Source organism: Ammospiza caudacuta, chromosome Z, assembly GCF_027887145.1.
Source record: "Ammospiza caudacuta isolate bAmmCau1 chromosome Z, bAmmCau1.pri, whole genome shotgun sequence".
NCBI classification, from domain to species: domain Eukaryota; kingdom Metazoa; phylum Chordata; class Aves; order Passeriformes; family Passerellidae; genus Ammospiza; species Ammospiza caudacuta.
This window is the reverse complement of record NC_080632.1, coordinates 51842159-51859173: the sequence shown is the minus strand read 5'-3', so window position 1 is coordinate 51859173 and position 17015 is coordinate 51842159. Positions and strand designations below refer to the sequence as shown.

At 38.7% G+C, this 17015-nt stretch overlaps 1 protein-coding gene across 1 annotated transcript in view; it reads right to left on the bottom strand.

The window, feature by feature from the left end:
- Nucleotides 1-2025: 2025 nt before the first annotated feature.
- Nucleotides 2026-17015, bottom strand: part of SLC38A9 (solute carrier family 38 member 9) — a 44185-nt gene continuing 29195 nt past the window's right edge. Inside the window, exons 12-15 of the mRNA XM_058823639.1 lie at nucleotides 16059-16172; nucleotides 14045-14193; nucleotides 5800-5889; nucleotides 2026-3941 (exon numbers count right to left, since the gene is read on the bottom strand). Of these exons, the coding sequence (XP_058679622.1) occupies nucleotides 3776-3941; nucleotides 5800-5889; nucleotides 14045-14193; nucleotides 16059-16172 (519 nt within the window). The 3' untranslated portion in view covers nucleotides 2026-3775. The remainder of the gene's footprint in view (nucleotides 3942-5799; nucleotides 5890-14044; nucleotides 14194-16058; nucleotides 16173-17015) is intronic.

Genomic DNA, 17015 nt, shown 5'->3' with positions numbered 1-17015 from the left:
AACCTTCAGACTCTCAAGCTGACTCCCTATGGAAAAAAAGGTTCCATGAGCAAGTAAAAGAAGACAATCCTTGTGCAGAAACCTGGTGGAGAAGGGAGCAGCCTGAAGGTTGAGCAGGCAAGCTATCAACACAACAGAGTTCAGTGCTGCAAGCAAATGCCATTATCTTCACGTATTTTTGCACAAGGGGTTGGAAAGGCTGAACATCTAAGAAAACAGGCAATGTTACATAAAATATCCTTCCTGAGATACTCTGTTTACATGACACAATGTTTGAATCCCAAATGCTCATATTTGCTGCACAGGTCTTTTGAACTACATGATTTAAGACATTAGCATTACATTGCCAATCCAGACAGAAAGGGAAAAAGTTATTTGTAGGAACAGATGCAGCTGTGAGAGACTGGAAGAACAAAGGGAAAACTGAGAGTCAGTAAACATAGGAGAAATTATGAAGACCACTAGAAGCTGGAAGGAAGACTCTGGGCCACAAAAACTTTACAAAATGATGGCAGGCCATTACAGAGAAGCCAATGAGATTAGTACAAGCATATAGGGAAGGTAGTTCTTTCTTGTGTCCTAAGAGAAGACAGACTTATAAGCCATAGCATCTGTCCTTGTCTTTAGAAAAGAATTCTGTTCATCACAACACTCCCACTGAAAAACTAATCCCTTGGCATCAGTGCTCAAAGTGTGTAATAACCTACAGACGTGTCCACAAATTCACCACACAGGCATGTCCACAACTGCTCTTGGAGCTTCCTGGGAATTCCCCTGGCTACTTATGCTTTGGCAATGTTTGAAGGTCGTGCTGGGTTAACGCCTTATGTATCCTGAGATCTGGATTTTAGCATGATGGTATCAGCACAGAGGACTGACTGCAGCTGCTCACACCTCATGCAACAAAAATTTCAGTTTGCATCACTGAGTTATCACATAAAATGGAGGGATGGATTGTCAGAGTGCACTGAGTTAGGAATGGTGCCAAACAAGGAGCCTGGAACTGTTAGGTAGAAAACCTTAGATTCTTAGTCAATGCCCAGAGCCAGAAGTGTTTCACCTCACAGCTTACTTCAGCAAAATTCAAGTGCAAAGACATAATTCAGTATTTCCAGCAGAAATTATTTTTCTTCTGTGAGAAGGTAATAAATTACATCTCACAACACATGACTGGATCAATGTATTGCATTCTTTGCTTTGCTAAACTACATGATGATATCCTGGAACACAAAATCTAAGGAAGTGAAATCAGCTGGCCATCACTGCAGATGAAGTGTGTATTTGTAAACAACTACATTTTGTACTTGCACAAAAAAAGACACTGCAATCTACTTCTGGTGTTTTAGGGCATTTATGTTTCCATTAAATGTTAAGATATTATTTAACTCAGGATGCTGACAAGGAAGAGAATCCCTGAAAATGCCAATCTACTTACACACTCCTGACTTTCCTCTCATGCTTGTGAAAATCTCAACTGCATGTAGTAAAGTTAAAAAACACTTTCTTATAAGAAAGTGTGCTTATGGAAATGACAGTGTAATGAAATATTTGCTATCACTCTAATTTTTACCAGTTTGTAATTCAAATAAAAAGGTTTTTACAGGCTTGTATAAATAAACAGTGCAGCAACACAGAGCTCAAAGTGTCTTCTATAAATGTTCTGAATAATTTCCTTCTAAATTTTAACTCAGTCATTGTACATTGCATAACTGAAAAAAAGAGATGCAATGAGGACACTTCACCAAGAATTCTGTCTTTCTTAGGAATTTCTGTTGACTACTAGATCCTAACAGAATTTAATTCTACTAAAATCAATGGGTATTTTACTATCAGCTTCAATGACAAGGATATAAAAAAGGAATCATATTCAAATAGAACATGGAAGGCTATAATAAAATTTAATTAGCTGCACCCATCAGGGCTTGTACTAAATTAAGCACTGAACCTATAATAAATAAGCACAAGAGCCTAATGTGAATAAGCCAACAATAATAGGAAATCTGTATCTTTTGTTCTTTCCTTTTGATTTTGAAGTACTTCTCTTGTAAGAGTCTACACAGGACAAAAGGAAAATTACCAGGATGGGGCAGATAGTTCTCTCTAAAACACAACAGATGATGGATGTATTCTCCAATTCTGATTTAAAGGCACAGAAAAATTCACAACAAAAGAACAACCGGAAATGATCACTGTATTCTGCAATAGTATTCCAAACCCATATAATCTTGTATTTCATACAAATCAAAGGATAGTTAGGAAAGTGAGTGTCCTTTACACAGTTTGAGGAGCCCAAATAAAACAAATAGATTTACATTATCACTAAAAAAATTCACATAATTTTCCAGAGAAGTATGGTAATAACCTAGGTTATGTTTTTCACTGTCTTTCTGATGAAAATATGAACTCTTCCACTGCAATGTAATTATCTTTCCCAACTCCTACTTCACAAATATTGCACCACTCCAACCTTTTTCTTCTTTTACTTACTTTGGAATTCAGTATTGCTCAGAGTTCTCTTTCAATTATTCTACATTTGTTGATTATTTTAATGCACTGAAAATCTGCACAAAGAGGAGTTTCTACTCTCTCTCCAACCACAAAAATTACATTCCACTAGTGTCTGGCAACTTAATTACTGTGTGTTTTGGATTAAAACACAGAGTTACAGCAGGTAGATGAAGGAAGGCGTCTATGTACTTATGCATGTACACCCTCTTAATTTGTAAACAAGAATTTAAAAAAACCCAAACAACTCCATAACAAAATCTTCCCAGATTCTCCCAGCTTCTGTTAAAAATTATTTAAAACTTAAATTCTTTCCCTTCATCCATGATTCTGAAGACTGCTGGCTTTGTCTCTCTGCTTACATCCAAAATGTGTAGTAGTAGTGGGAGACCACCAGAGGAAGACCCTGCAAGGGCAGGCCTGTGATGAACAAATGCTGTGTACACCATACATCCATAAAAACCACATGCAACTCCTGACAAGACAACTGCACAGTACATAATAGCCCAGTAACAGAGTTGAACTGAGGTCAAGACTGGAATTACTGATTTTAATTGTCTTCTTCTAATTTTTTTTATCCTCCTGGCTTTTTTGTATTGTAAGATCACAAGTAAGTTGTGTACATATTGGTTCTGAATAAAACACTGAAACATGAGTTTATTGTTTCTCGTTGTTGGAATTTCCTAGAGGAAAAATATTGCCAAAACAATTTAATAGCGTATTCAAAATTAAGAGTGCATTTTGACCCAAGTGACTATAAATTAACCTAAAAAAAAGAAGAAAGACAATAAATTCTTCATTTTCCAAAAAAATCAGGAAAATAACTGCAACAAAAGAGCATTTCAAAGAGTCAGTGAACAATACTGAGAAAGCATGTCTGCTAATCAAGGTAAGGACAGTTCATTTGGAGGAAAGATTTCCACAGCTTGAGGCTGGAAGCTTTGTGTTTGGAGAAATGTGCTGTAAAATATTAAAATATTTGAATGTCGTTAATTTTTGATTCACCTTCAACAAAACCAGGAGAACTGTATCACTCAAATGTGAACCATTTCACTTATCATAAGATTTCATGTGATTTCAGTGAAGCAAGACATGTTTCCTGTAAAACACTTGAATGATGTGTTTTGAATTTGTTTCAAAGGTGAAGCTTTTCCCAAGATCCCCACATTGAGGACGGTCCTCATGTGTTGCTCAGCCTCACAGTGTTGCTCAAGGCTGTTGCCAAATATCACAGTACCAATTGTGACAACCACGGGAGAAAGGGGAGTTTTCACAATAGGAATTGTGCAATCAGATTAGCCAGTCCAAGGAGGATTATAGAGATGTGAATAATCAGTGCGGGCCACGTCAGCTGCCCAGCACGGTGCAGGGAGATCATGTAAATGAGTGATGGATATACGAACACAAAGGCCAGACCACATGTTGCTCCAGAGTATCTGAGGAAAGAGGGGATGAAAAAAGAAAAAAAAGAATGAATGCTTTGCCTTTATTCTTATTCTTGTTGTCATTTCCCCCCGCCAAACAAATGAACAATCTGGATGAATACTGACTATCTGCAATTGCTAACAGAAACACCAATTTCTGTTCCTTACTGACTTCTACCTCCTTCACTAGCACTTAATTACCACCCTCTGTGTTGTCCAGCCCCCTGCTTGCTTGTACCTGCACTCTGACATGGCTCTGTCCTTTCAGTCACACCCTGTGATGCTGTTGGGGACTAAATCCCTTACTTAAGACTTTATGTTTCTACTTTCTTTGGGGAAATTTGTCAACATGCAACAGAAAGAGTCTGGACAGCGCATCCTCTGTTACACATCCTTTACTGTCAGAACTGCAAACCTCCTTGCAGCCCACCATCTGAGAACACATATTAAAGCATTTAAATATAGAAATGTTCCTGAATCTGCAATTCTTATTTTAATTTATTTAATGAGCTTCTAGCAAATCATTCTTCAGACCTAAAAGGAACAACATGCCCTTCGGGTTACATGATCAACCACAGCAAGGGAAACATTTAACTACTCTTTTTCTAACCCATCCCTTGCTTACAAAAATGTTCTCATTATTTTCACCTACTAAGCAGCCAAATGTTATTAAGTAACAACATATTTTGTTTCATATATTTGAACACTCATTTCCAAGGAATGATCAGTCTAACTAGCAAGCATGCATGTTAGACTGTAAAAGGACAATTTATCTGCTGGAAATCCACTGTTCAACGTGTTTCGTTACTATGCACATTATAGACAAATCAGGTAAGCACCAGTTTGCAAACAGAGATATGTATTGCACAATGTTTAACCAAATTAGGCATCAGGAAGAAATTCTCTCCTGGCAGGGTGCTGAGACATTGGAATAGGTTGCCTAGGAAAGCTGTGGATGTCATGTCCCTGGAAATGTTCAAGGCTGGGTAGGACGGGACTCTGAGCAACCTGGTCTAGCAGCAGGTGTTCCTTGCCCATGGCAAGAGGTTGGAACCAGATGAGGTTTAAGGTCTCTTTCAACCTTACAGTCCATTCTAGCATTCTAAGAGTCTATGATGACAATTTACTTGACCATCTCTATTACTGGAATACAAAAAAAATTTACTACAAGAAGAGACAGAAGAAAAAGAGGAAATGGGAAAAACCCTCAAAGATCAGCCACTGAGCAAAAGAAAGTTATTTTGCTACTTTGGTCAGACCCAAACCTGTCATTCTGGTTTTATAATTACAGATTTCGGTATTTTTAAACACCTCCTTCTCCTGGTTGCTTTAGGAAAGATGCAAACCAAGAATAAATGACAATGCATATAAATATGTTGACGTCAAACATAGCAAAGTATGACTTCCTTATTATTTCCTCTAATATTTTCTAATTATAGAAATCCTACCTTTTCATCAACATAGTAAATTTAAGATATCATTTAGAGACACGTTGATGCCACTTGCTTTCTTGGATTTTTATTATGGACCTTCAACCCATGTTCCAATGGTCTTAATACAAAACAGAAACTTGAGAGAAGAACACAGTAACAAAGCAACTCATCTTCTGGCACCATACTCTCTTATGAGTACAGTTACAAGGTCCTAAAGTACACCTCCAATAAAACTCAACCACCTCAGACACAGAGGCAGAATAACAGATGTCAGAACTTTGCCAGCTGATTGTTTACACATCAAATAGTTATTTGCAACTTAAGAAGGCACAAGCTTCACAAAATATAAAGGTACAATTATTAGTGCTCTTTTTCAACATCAAGACACAAACATAGTAACACCACAGGGAAGCTCACTGCAAACAAACAACACTCACCTTATGATACCTCCTATATTTGGATAAAATCTTGCCATTGCTACTCCAGCTCCTACAATGGCTAGGTTCAGGATAAGCACATGGAAAAGGCTACAGGAAAGTGAGGAAAGAGTGTTAACATCTGTTATATTTATTACAAAATACCACCACTGTCCTTCATTTATTCTAATATTTAACTGGTACACAAATGGTGTTTTCATTTGCATGACTCACTCTATTAAAGCTAATTAATTTCACAGCAAACATGTCATCTACTGAATAGTCAGAATGCCAATTTCTAAATATCTAGTATTTTGACTCAAGGTTTTCTTAAGGACTAAGAATGTGCAATTTGGCAATTCTTACGAAAAACATGGTACTCAGCACTCAAGTATTTCAGATGGACATTCAAATACCAAAGAAACAATACTGTATAACTTAATTCCCACAAGAAAGAATTAGCTTGTTCGCAGAACGATCTGAATTGCTCAAAGTCAACTACGGGAAACCAGAAGGAAGGCAAAGATGCATCAAGTGGAAAACATTACAAACACTATTAAAATTTGAACTCTACTGCATTTTGATAGAGGACAAACATTTAAAATGCTAGATGTCTTATAGTATATGAACTGTAATGAACTTCCTTGCTCCTACCCAATTTATGCTGAATTTTTTTGCTGAATTTGTTTTTACAAAAAATTTCCCGTTGCTTTCCTTTTGCATTAAGAATGAGAAAAAACGGAGATTTTTTTATTCTGCAAAAACAGGTTTTAATGCATCAGACAAATTCAGTGCCGAGCACTGTGCAGCACAGAGCTAAGACTCAGGAAAGTATCACTTTTCCTTTTGAGAATATGAAATGTTGGCATATTTTAGCATAAGGTAAAGTCAGGAAATAGAATAAAAACCTGTGATATTTTGGTCACACAGCTGTTTCTATGAAGGGAAAAAAGAATTTTCACAGAGGAAACATGCATACACTTACAGGTTTGTTTATTCTTCTGGAGGATATGATTTCCTAAAATATACAAAACCTGTAAGTCAAGGCCAATTTTTTCTTCACTGTAGAAAGTATGTGTATTATGGAGGATCTAACTAACAAACTTTTAAAAAGTGACAGCTTCCATGGCTATGGCTGAAAGGCTGCCTGCCAGTTTCCAACTTAGGAAGAAAGATTAAAGACATAGAACAGTCTCATTAAAGTTCAGGGAAATGAAGGTAATTAAAATACAAAGGAATAATTTAAGCTACGGACTTTTTTTAACCTTCAATCTTTTAACATTTATTTTAAAAAGACAAAAAAAATTCTTCAATTTTGTACATGACATTTTAACAGTGGTGCAAGAAGTGTACATTAGAGATGAACAACTGCAGTGAGACTACAGCAGCCATTTAAGTTTTTTCTGGATATAAATCTGGTAAGACCTCATGAACAAAAAATAAAATCCCAAGAATCAGACTTCTTAGGGACCAAATGTGTACACCTTCTCTAATACTGCTAAGGAAAGCCAGTTAACTGACCTGTCCACAAAAAAGTGTCTGCCATTAAAAACTACCTCCTCTCTCCCTAGACGTGGCAGATCACAGACCTTACTATCACACAACTGAAGCAGAAAGTTTATGGACACATAAAATAACAGTACTTCTTCCATTCTCTTTTTGCTAAGATTGTTTTTTTTTTAGCAAGAGGGACTAAAACCAGGGCAGGCTGGCTAATTCAAAAATGTTCTGCAAATTTGTGCCAGTTCAGAGTATTTTAGCAGAAAACCTGAAAAATCTCCGAAGTATTTTATTCTGGCATGCTTTGAAGACGTGATTTTGTTGTTCAAAGCTGTTGTTTTAAAAAATTACTTCTAGATTCTTTTAAATTTTGAAAGCAAATAGGAGTGTCTGTATCTTTGGTGTGAAATGAAACATTTTTCAATTTCTTGATCTGGGAAAGGATTATTAGGTTGAGGGGGAGACAATGTCTTCTGGCTCATTTGAAAACAATGGTCCTCAAATGCTCAAGTCTCCAAAGCAATTCAGTACTTGTGGAGTAGTGCTTTGCAGTTTTCTCTGTCAAGATTAATCAGATTCCTCAAGAACAATACCAAAATCAGAAGGTCTGAAAAGGCTTTGCACCTATCTGTTTCAATGTGAAAGATTACATTGCACTTCTCCCCTGGAACATCCTTGCTCCTTTCTTTATCTTTTTAAACAGCCTGAGTTGTAACCATGACAGTGGACAACTGGTATTTAACCAGCAAATCCTTTCTTTTACCTAGGCAGATAGTCACAGCTCAGCTCAGCTCATCTCCAGGGTGGGGAAAAAGTCGTGATCTTTTTGGAGAGAAAGGCATTACCATTTACCAAAAAAACCCCTACTCTTCTGAATTAAGTAAAATCTGGTACCTAGGGCTATAAGTAGCTACATTATTTGAGGCAGTACATTTCTTAGGACTCTAGAGCTCCATGCAGGTGTGTTCCAGACAGGACAAGTATTTCTTATAGCCTGTGACATTTCAATAAGTTCTGAATTGTTCAGGTTTAGCCTGACACTGGCTTACAGTAAAGTTAATGCTCACAACACACTGCAAAAAGACAGCCAGGAAACAGCATTTGGAGGCAGGGGAAAGAACCACACCATTGTTTATTACAATTATATGATGAAAAGTATTTAGAGGACATTAGAGATTAGAAAACATTCGGCCTGTTTGCGCTTAATCACCCTGGTCACATACAGTTGTTTTCTAAATGGTGTAACTTTCGTCATCATGGTCAATGGCAGCAGAGTCGGGTGGCCCATGCCAGGGCTGGACTGTCTGCCTGGGCAGCCTGGTTAGGGCTACTGCTCTGAGGCACAGGTTGGGTTGCCTGAAAGAGGCTGTAATTCACAAAGGAAGCACACCCATGGCAAGTCTTCTGTCCTCAGTCTCCATACTCTCAGCTGGGCAGTTGAAGATTCTAGCTCTTTTCTACAAAGGGAATCACTGCTCACCTGCAAAAATCCTGCAATCCCACAAAAATGGTAACGGAAAGGAGAAGGGAAAAAGATTAGAAGAAAACGCAAGCTATCTCCTAAGTATTGCTTTTTTCTCTGCTGGCAAGGTTAACCTTTCAGATTGACAGAGGGGAGAAACAACCTTGTATGCCAGAAGATTATTAAAGGGCTTGCTCCATCAAGTTCTCTCCCACTGAAGTCACTGAACAGCAGTGACCATATATATCTAATTAACTTTGGCATCCTCACAGTAAGAATCATGTCAAAAACAGTGAAACCAAACCCTAGCACAGGGGAAATTTAAAGACAGAAACTGATTTTAAATCCCTTCAAGTTTTAAGTTCTCTCAGAGGTTCGAGACTCAGCATGGAGTCACAGGATGAACACACACAATAAGGGAAATTGGAAAGCAAGGAAAGAAGAAAATCAGGATCACCCAAGTAAGAATATTTGAGAGGCTTCTGTATCTAAAAATGCATTTTCTTCCTGGAAATCTCACTCAAGTGACATTGGTCAAAAGACAATGAATCACAACCTTTAAGAGAAGCTAGGCAGAAGTCAGATGAAGAGCAGACAAGCAAACATGCATGCAAACAGAAGAAATGTATTTCACTGCATCAGAAGACATACGTTTATGGGAGAACTGGCAGGTCTGCTGGGCTACCATGGAGTAAAGGGATGACAATCATTGAAGAAAGCTAAGTGATTTTTGTCTATCAGCTTATTTAACCTCTCAGAACAGGAAAGATGTTAAAAAGTTTTAAAAAATCATCTGATGAATGTTTAAAGCAGTTTATGCACACCATATAATTAATCAAGGGAATCTCTGTCACAAATATTACTGTAAGAAAGAGCCAGTAACAATAATAAAAAATTGGCTTTCTGTACATATAAGAAGATCCAGAGTCAAGCAAGAAACAGCAGATAAAGCACATGCATCTGGCCCTAAATCAGCTGTTAAATGACGACATTACAAACATATCTCATTTTAGAAAAGAAAGCAATTACCCAATACACAGAATTTTGGCCTTCCTTAACAACACCAGGGAGAGCAAAGAGAATGAACAGTTCCTTGGGTTTTGTCCCAGTACATCACTTTGCCTGTTGTAATCCGTTTACCAGCATACATTTTGCAAAATAAAAGAAGGAATTAGGATGTCTTCTCTCATTTCTAAATCTTTTGTAGGAAGTAGAGAAAGGCTGAAGGATTTGTGGATTGAGTGCACCCTCAGCATCAAGTTGTGTATGGTGCAGCGGACATTCTGGAGGGAAGGGATGCCATCCACAGGGACCTGGACAGGGCTTGAGAGGTGGGACCCTGCAAACCTCAGGGAGCTCAGCAAGGCCAAGGGCAAGGTCCTGCACCTGCATTGGGCAATTCCAGGCACACCCACAGGCTGGGCAGAGAAGTGATGGAGAGCAGCCCTGAGGGGAGGGACTTGGGGGTGGTGGCTGATGAAAAACTCACCATGAGCCAGCAGTGAGTGCTCCCAGCCCAGAAAGCCACGGGAATCCTGGGCTGCATCCACAGCACCATTGGCCAGCAGATGAGAGAGGAGTTCTACCCCTCTGCTCTGCTCTGCTCTGCTGAGACCCCACCTGCAGCACTGCATCCAGCTCTGGGGTTCCCAGCACGATGACAAGGAGTTGTTAGAACAAGTCCAGAGGAGGGCCAGGAGGTCGGTGAGGGCTGGAGCACCCCTGCTATGAGGATGGGCTGAGCAAGCTGGGGCTGTTCAGCCTGGGGAGAAGAGGATTGTGTGGGGACCTCAGAGACACCTTCCAGTACCTGAAAGGGCCTACAGGGAAGCTGGAGAGGGATTCTCTGACAGGAACTGGAGTGACAGGGCAAGGAGGAATGGGTACACTCTGAAAGAGGGAGATTTAGGTTAAATACATGGAAGAAATTCTACTGCAAGGGTGAGGTTTCCCAGGAAAGCTATGGATGGCCCACCTCTGGAAGTGTTCAAGGCCAGTTTGGATGGGGGTCTGAGCAACGTGGTCTAGTCAAAGCTGTCCCTGCTCATAGCAGTGGGGCTGAACAAATGAACTTCAAGGTCCTTTCCAATCCAAACTACTCTATGATTCTCTGTGATGATGCCTGTAAGAAGACTGCTGTGTCTAGCACATCTACACGTGTCTTTGAGTTTAAGATAGGCAGACAAGTCACTGATACAGGTACATAAGAGCAACGAGAATCCTCTTTCTTAGAATCAAGGATTCTTTTGCTCTCCTCCTGACTGTTGGAAGACAAGACTCCCATTTCCTTTCAGATAAACCATCTCCCACTGTTCAGCTTATGTCTATTGGGAAACCTGGAGGAAAAAAAGTTACATGTTGTCTGTTTAAGCACTTATGTTTGGAGAGGCTGAGCTGCTTCATCACTCAAGACTATAGGTTAGTAGGATATACTACAGGTACACACCAAAGAGCTGTTAACAGAAAAACAGCACTACAGAATAAAAAGCATGACACAAAAGAGATGAAAATCAAGTCTTCAGACAATAAAAGCTCCTTTGAAGATGAGTATGCAGTTTCTCATAATCATCCAGTTATAATCCATGGTTTTCCAGAAAAAAATAGGATATTAAACATGATGCTACTTTTGGTAGAATTTGCCTTTCATTAGATAAAAAAATCTAGACAATAAATTCCAAACCAGGAAACTAGTATCTTGGTGCTTTATTATAATCAGTTTCAGATAAAGAAAAAGGGGTAAAACCCAGAGAATGAAATTGATCTGAGCAATACAATCACACCCAGGAAATAAAAACTATCTGGCAGCCCTGTAAACATGTGTGAGATCAAGCTATTTGCTTTAAGTTGCATCCGTACAGACTTCTATGCACTCCATTTATTAACTTAATGGGTATCTGTTAACTCCACCCACAGCAGCAGCAGGAACCCACACCTGAAAATAACTGCTGGTGTGAAGAAGCCTGGCTTTTAAAATCAGTGAGCTTCCATGTAAAGCAACCAAGAGCTTAAAACTGAAGACAGGAAAATTTCTAATGGAGACTTTGACCGAAGCAGAAGGTGTTTCTGTTACGGGGTTCTGACTTTGTTGTCTGACTTTTTTGGCAGGAAAATTATAGTCAGAAGGCAAATTTACAACATTTCTCTCACCTGCAAAGAAAACTTAACATAAGAAAGATGCATGCATGAAAAGATATGTGATTTAGCACATAGAATCACAGAGTTAAATGAGGCTAGCTTGCCAACAGAGATCCTGCTCTTTGCCTCCTTTTTCATCCTTTGGGCTCACTACTCACACAAAAATTTTCTCCAGGCATATGACCCAGGGTATTCTCCTCCATATATTCACCTTATACAGAAAAATCAAAGAGGCAAAGCACGAATTTGTACAGATCAATCTTCTTATTGCCCAAGAGCTGTTAGCCCTGATTAATGAGGATTTTGAGAAAAGATTCCAACTATATTCAACTATTAGTAGGGTGCTCATTTTCCTACACAGAAAGCTACAGAAATTAATATTTCCAAGTAGGTTGTTCAGAGTGAATCAATAGGCTCTCCAGTAAGATATCAGTCTATGTCAATAAAAGCAAAAGCTTCATATTTGTAAAACATATCCCTACAAAATCAGCTCTGGAGAAAACCGAAAATACAGAAGTTTTTCCTAGAGAGGTCATAAAGTGCTACTAAAGGAGATTTGTCATCTTAGGTGACTGGTGAGAACCAGTCATGAAGACATATTCAACAACCAGGCAGTAAATCTTTACTATTCTCCCACAGACATGTTCTGTGCTTGCTACCAGCCTCCAGCAAGTCTCCACTGCATAGAAAAATACAAGGCCTGACCTTGTAAATGCACAGAAGCCAGAGCCTGAATGTTAATTTAGTGATTTCTGTGCTGTGTTTGAGACACCTGGGATGCCAGAGAGCGAGAGAGCCCATCAGCCAGAATATGGTACCTTATAGGTTGGAGAGACTTATATGGCTTCCTAGAAACCATTTTTAACTTCTCAGAAGCTTTAAATACTTTACTACAAGGAGTCTTAAAACAAAGTAAATTTAAAAATGAGTGAAGCTACCCACAGGACATCCTGGATACAAGAATCATCTGCATCATCAAATCTGTCATACCACGAAGGCTTAAAACAGCAAGCTGGAATTAACCTGAGAAGAGACTGGCACAAAGCCGTAGGTTCTAGGAGAGCCCGTGAGGTAAATGAAAACCATTCTGGTCACAGAGTAACTAGAGGGAGGAGATAGGAAAAGGCATATCCACATAATATAGAGGACAAGATTATTTCCCAGTGGCTGTGAAATCCATCTTTAGCACTTAAATAAATGGCCTTGTTTCCAACAGTAACTTGCAGCAGTTCCTAAAAATCCCAATGTTGAACTGCATACAATTCTGAGTCAAAAAAAGCAGGCATTTATTTCACTGCCTAATTTTAGGCATTCAGTTTCTAGAACCTATTTCAGGACTCAGAAGAAACCTGAAACTTGGAACAACATCTCTGCAGACCTAAACTGTTGATGCCACAGAGGAAATACACATTCCTTTCTGAGATTTTTTTTTTCCCTTTCCTCCATCAACAGTAATTCACAATACAAAATAAGAAACTTGGAGATTAATGGCAACTTCTCAGCTGTGACAAATTCAGTACTCCAGTACTCCAAATATAAATGTCCTAGGTTTTATTTAAGAAACCAAACTAAAACTGAAATCTGCATCAGCTCTTCCCTGGAATACAGACACTGTACAAATGCAAGGGTGTGGCTCATCTCTGAAATTAGCATGTGAAAAGCTATTTTTATAAGCATAGCAGCAGCCCAGATAGCACAAGTAACAACTCACCCAGCTATTAGCTCTGTTTAAAAACAGATGGATGATTACTAATCAGGCATGATCAAAACAAAGATGGCATGCTGAAAGGTTAGTATTTGGAGTATATATTTTTCACAGCTTAAGGATTGCTAGATTAAATGCTCCTAGACTAAACATTTTTTTTCCCTGTACAACTTTTGTCATATAATTGCATAACCCAAAGGGAGTGTGTTGACAAAATTACTATTTATTGATAAAAGGAAGAGCTAAACTGAAAGAACCCCTCTCCCCCATTCTGCTCTGGCAAACTGTAACAGTCCTGATCTGCAGGTGTGCCCATTCACCCTGACTCTACAAACTCTGTGAAACTAGCTTATGAAATGAACCTAATGTACAAAGAAAATTCCCAAAATCTAGCCAAATTTCTGACAACAGAAAGCCAGTTAAGCAGAGTGTGCCAAACTATTGTCAAGAAACAAACTCCTTACCTTGGGTAAGCACTTCCAAAAAACTGTCTTAACAGCTGGACTCGTGCCAGATAGCCCAACAGTGGGTATACAGTCATCATTTGGAACAGCAGGAATATTCTTGCAACAAACGACATGATGTCATCACTGGGAAAGTTATCTAGAAAATTCTAAACATATAAGTAATGTTACATATCAATGGTGGCTTGTTTACATATATCTGCTGGGTTTTAATATCTATGTGCCAGAAACAATGGGACAAAACCCAAACAACTACAATTGCTAAATGAACTCCATAACATGAAAAACCCTCTCCCTCTTTTACAACTGCCTTGCCACATAATAACAACCAATTTTTGAATGTTACTAAGCTGATGTCAGTGTTAATGCTAGTATTACATAATGAATTGCTTTCTGATCTTTTGAACATCCTCAAACAATCCAGGCTGTGGAAAGGCCACCTGACCTTTTAAGCAGATGGATTCATATGCTCCTTTTATCTATCATACCATAACTACTTATTAAAAACAGTTACTTTGTGAGTAAAACTGCATTACATACAAATGAGTAAGGGATCATACACTACTAGTGGGAACATTTGAAAAAGTACTGTAAGACTTAAACATCATAGAAATATACAAACAGCTTCATAAGTACCTGAGAGAGCTAAGAAAATAAATGGGAAGGAAATCACTCATTACATGTTATTTAAATGTGGATTTCATCCTGTGAAATTATTTCAGGTGGTTAAAAAAATAATTTGTTTAACAGTGATACCAGTTCTAACTAATCCACAGTCAGAGGAAGCCTTTAAATGCCACCTTATTGCTAAATATTATGCCAGAGCTATAGAACACCTGGCATAACATGGATCCCCCACTGATAACTGCTATCTCTGAAGCAATTTAGGGCATGGAAATCAGCTTTGCCTAGAAGCAGATAAAGAGTTTTTGGCCTTTGTAGAGTATTTCATGTGGTGCTGTTATCAGAAGAACTCTGCTGGCAAGGCTCACCAGTGTCAGACTCCAGAGGTCAGACTTCAAACGTAATTGCAAGGAGGACTCCTGTCTAAACAAACTTGCTTTCACATTTTATTTCTTCTGGAATCCCAAAGAGTCACTGCACACACTTCTCAGGATTAAAGAAGCTAAAGAAATTAAAAGCTCAATTGTTCACTTTTTCATTTTGGTCCTTCATCACTTTCACAGAGTATTTATTATATGTTTGTTTTTCACCGAAATATTGGGAACCATTTGTGAATATAAATGAGATAACACAAGCATTACTCATCTGTTCGTGGTAGTGCCCACAAGGTGTCCCACCAACTGACCACAGTCAAGCACAGATGCTCCTGCCAGGGTGAATCATGAAGCAAGAAGCAGTAGCTGGGTTTTTTTTATTGCGTATTTATTAAAAGGTTAATGGACAAGTAGGGTATCTTGGCATGTATTAGGAAGAGCACTGCCAGCAGGTCGAGGTGGGTGATCCTGCCCCTCTACTCAGCCCTGGTGAGGCACATCTTGAGTGCTGTCTCCAGTTCTGGGCTTCTCAGTGCAACAGACACGGAGCTCCTGGAGTGGAGCCTCCAGCTCAGGGCTACAAAGATGATCAAGGGACTGGAGCATCTCTCTTACAAGGAAAGGATGAGGGAGCTGGGCCTATTCCTGTTGCACCTCATCAATGTACACAGGCATCTGAAAGGAGGGTGCCAAGAGGACGGATCTGGCTCTTCTTGGTGGTGCCAAGCAATAGGACAAGAGGCAATGGGCAGAAACTGATGCACAGGAAGTTCCAACTGAAGATGAGGAAGAACTTCTTCACAGTGTGACTGACTGTGCATTAGAACAGACTGCCCACAGAGGTTCTGGAGTCTCCCTCACTGAAGATATTCCAGAACCATCTGGATGCAATCCTGTGCCATATCCTCTGGGATAGCCCTGCTTGAGTATGGAGGTTGGACCACATTACCCACTTCGGTCCCCAAAAAAACCATCTTGTGATTCCTTGAAATATATAATACAGTAAAATATCTCACCTGTTCAATACATTCTTTGGATAATGGTGGAGAAGGAAAAGATGCAAAAATTATCACTCCAACATACAGGTATGTCAGTCCAACCAGGAAGTATGCAATAGAGAGGTCTCTCACCTGAGGAAAAACAAGATTTTATTTTGGCCAGCACTTACATACAAAACCTCATAATAAGATTTCTATTTCATGTATTACTGTTACTTTTATATGCATTACTTTCTTCTGTTTACTACTATCACTTGTACATTTTTATTTTTACTTCCTACTACTTGGATGGAGACTTCAGACCTGGTTCTAATCAGATCAGAAAGCTTCAATACCCAAAGTGGACCTAGACATGTATTGTTGATCTCTCAACATACAAAAAAGGCACCATGAATGAGATATGCCAATAGATGTAGCGTGTTATTCCTGATGCATAAGTATACACTAGTTATTAAAACAAACAAGAAATCCCTTCTACTTTCTTACATTCAACTATTCCTAATAAGACCCTTGGGACACTGACACACAGAAAGCCTAGAAAGCCCTATGTTAAATTTCTTATCCTGAATAAAATCTTGCGGTCAAAGACATCAGTCTACCCAACTGCAGATGTAATACAAAGGAATTTAATCAGAGGTTTTAAGGAAAGAGTGTTGAAGCTAGGGTCCTAAATCCATATTTAACTACACTACATACACTTAAGTATGGATTTAAACACAAACTTCAAAGTTCAGTTCTGAAAATTCTGGCTATCTTTTTAAGGTATATAATATATACAAGTGTTTTCCACTGCACAAAAATAACCACAAGTTTATTACAGGAAAATGACTGGCAAAACTAATTAAGTACTTTATGAAACTAGAGAATTCACATATACATCAGACTGATCTCACAGCAATGTACTTGTTGAGTTATTCTTCTACATAAATTACTTCCTTTGGAAATAAAGAGGGAGACCATTTGTTTCTAGTTATT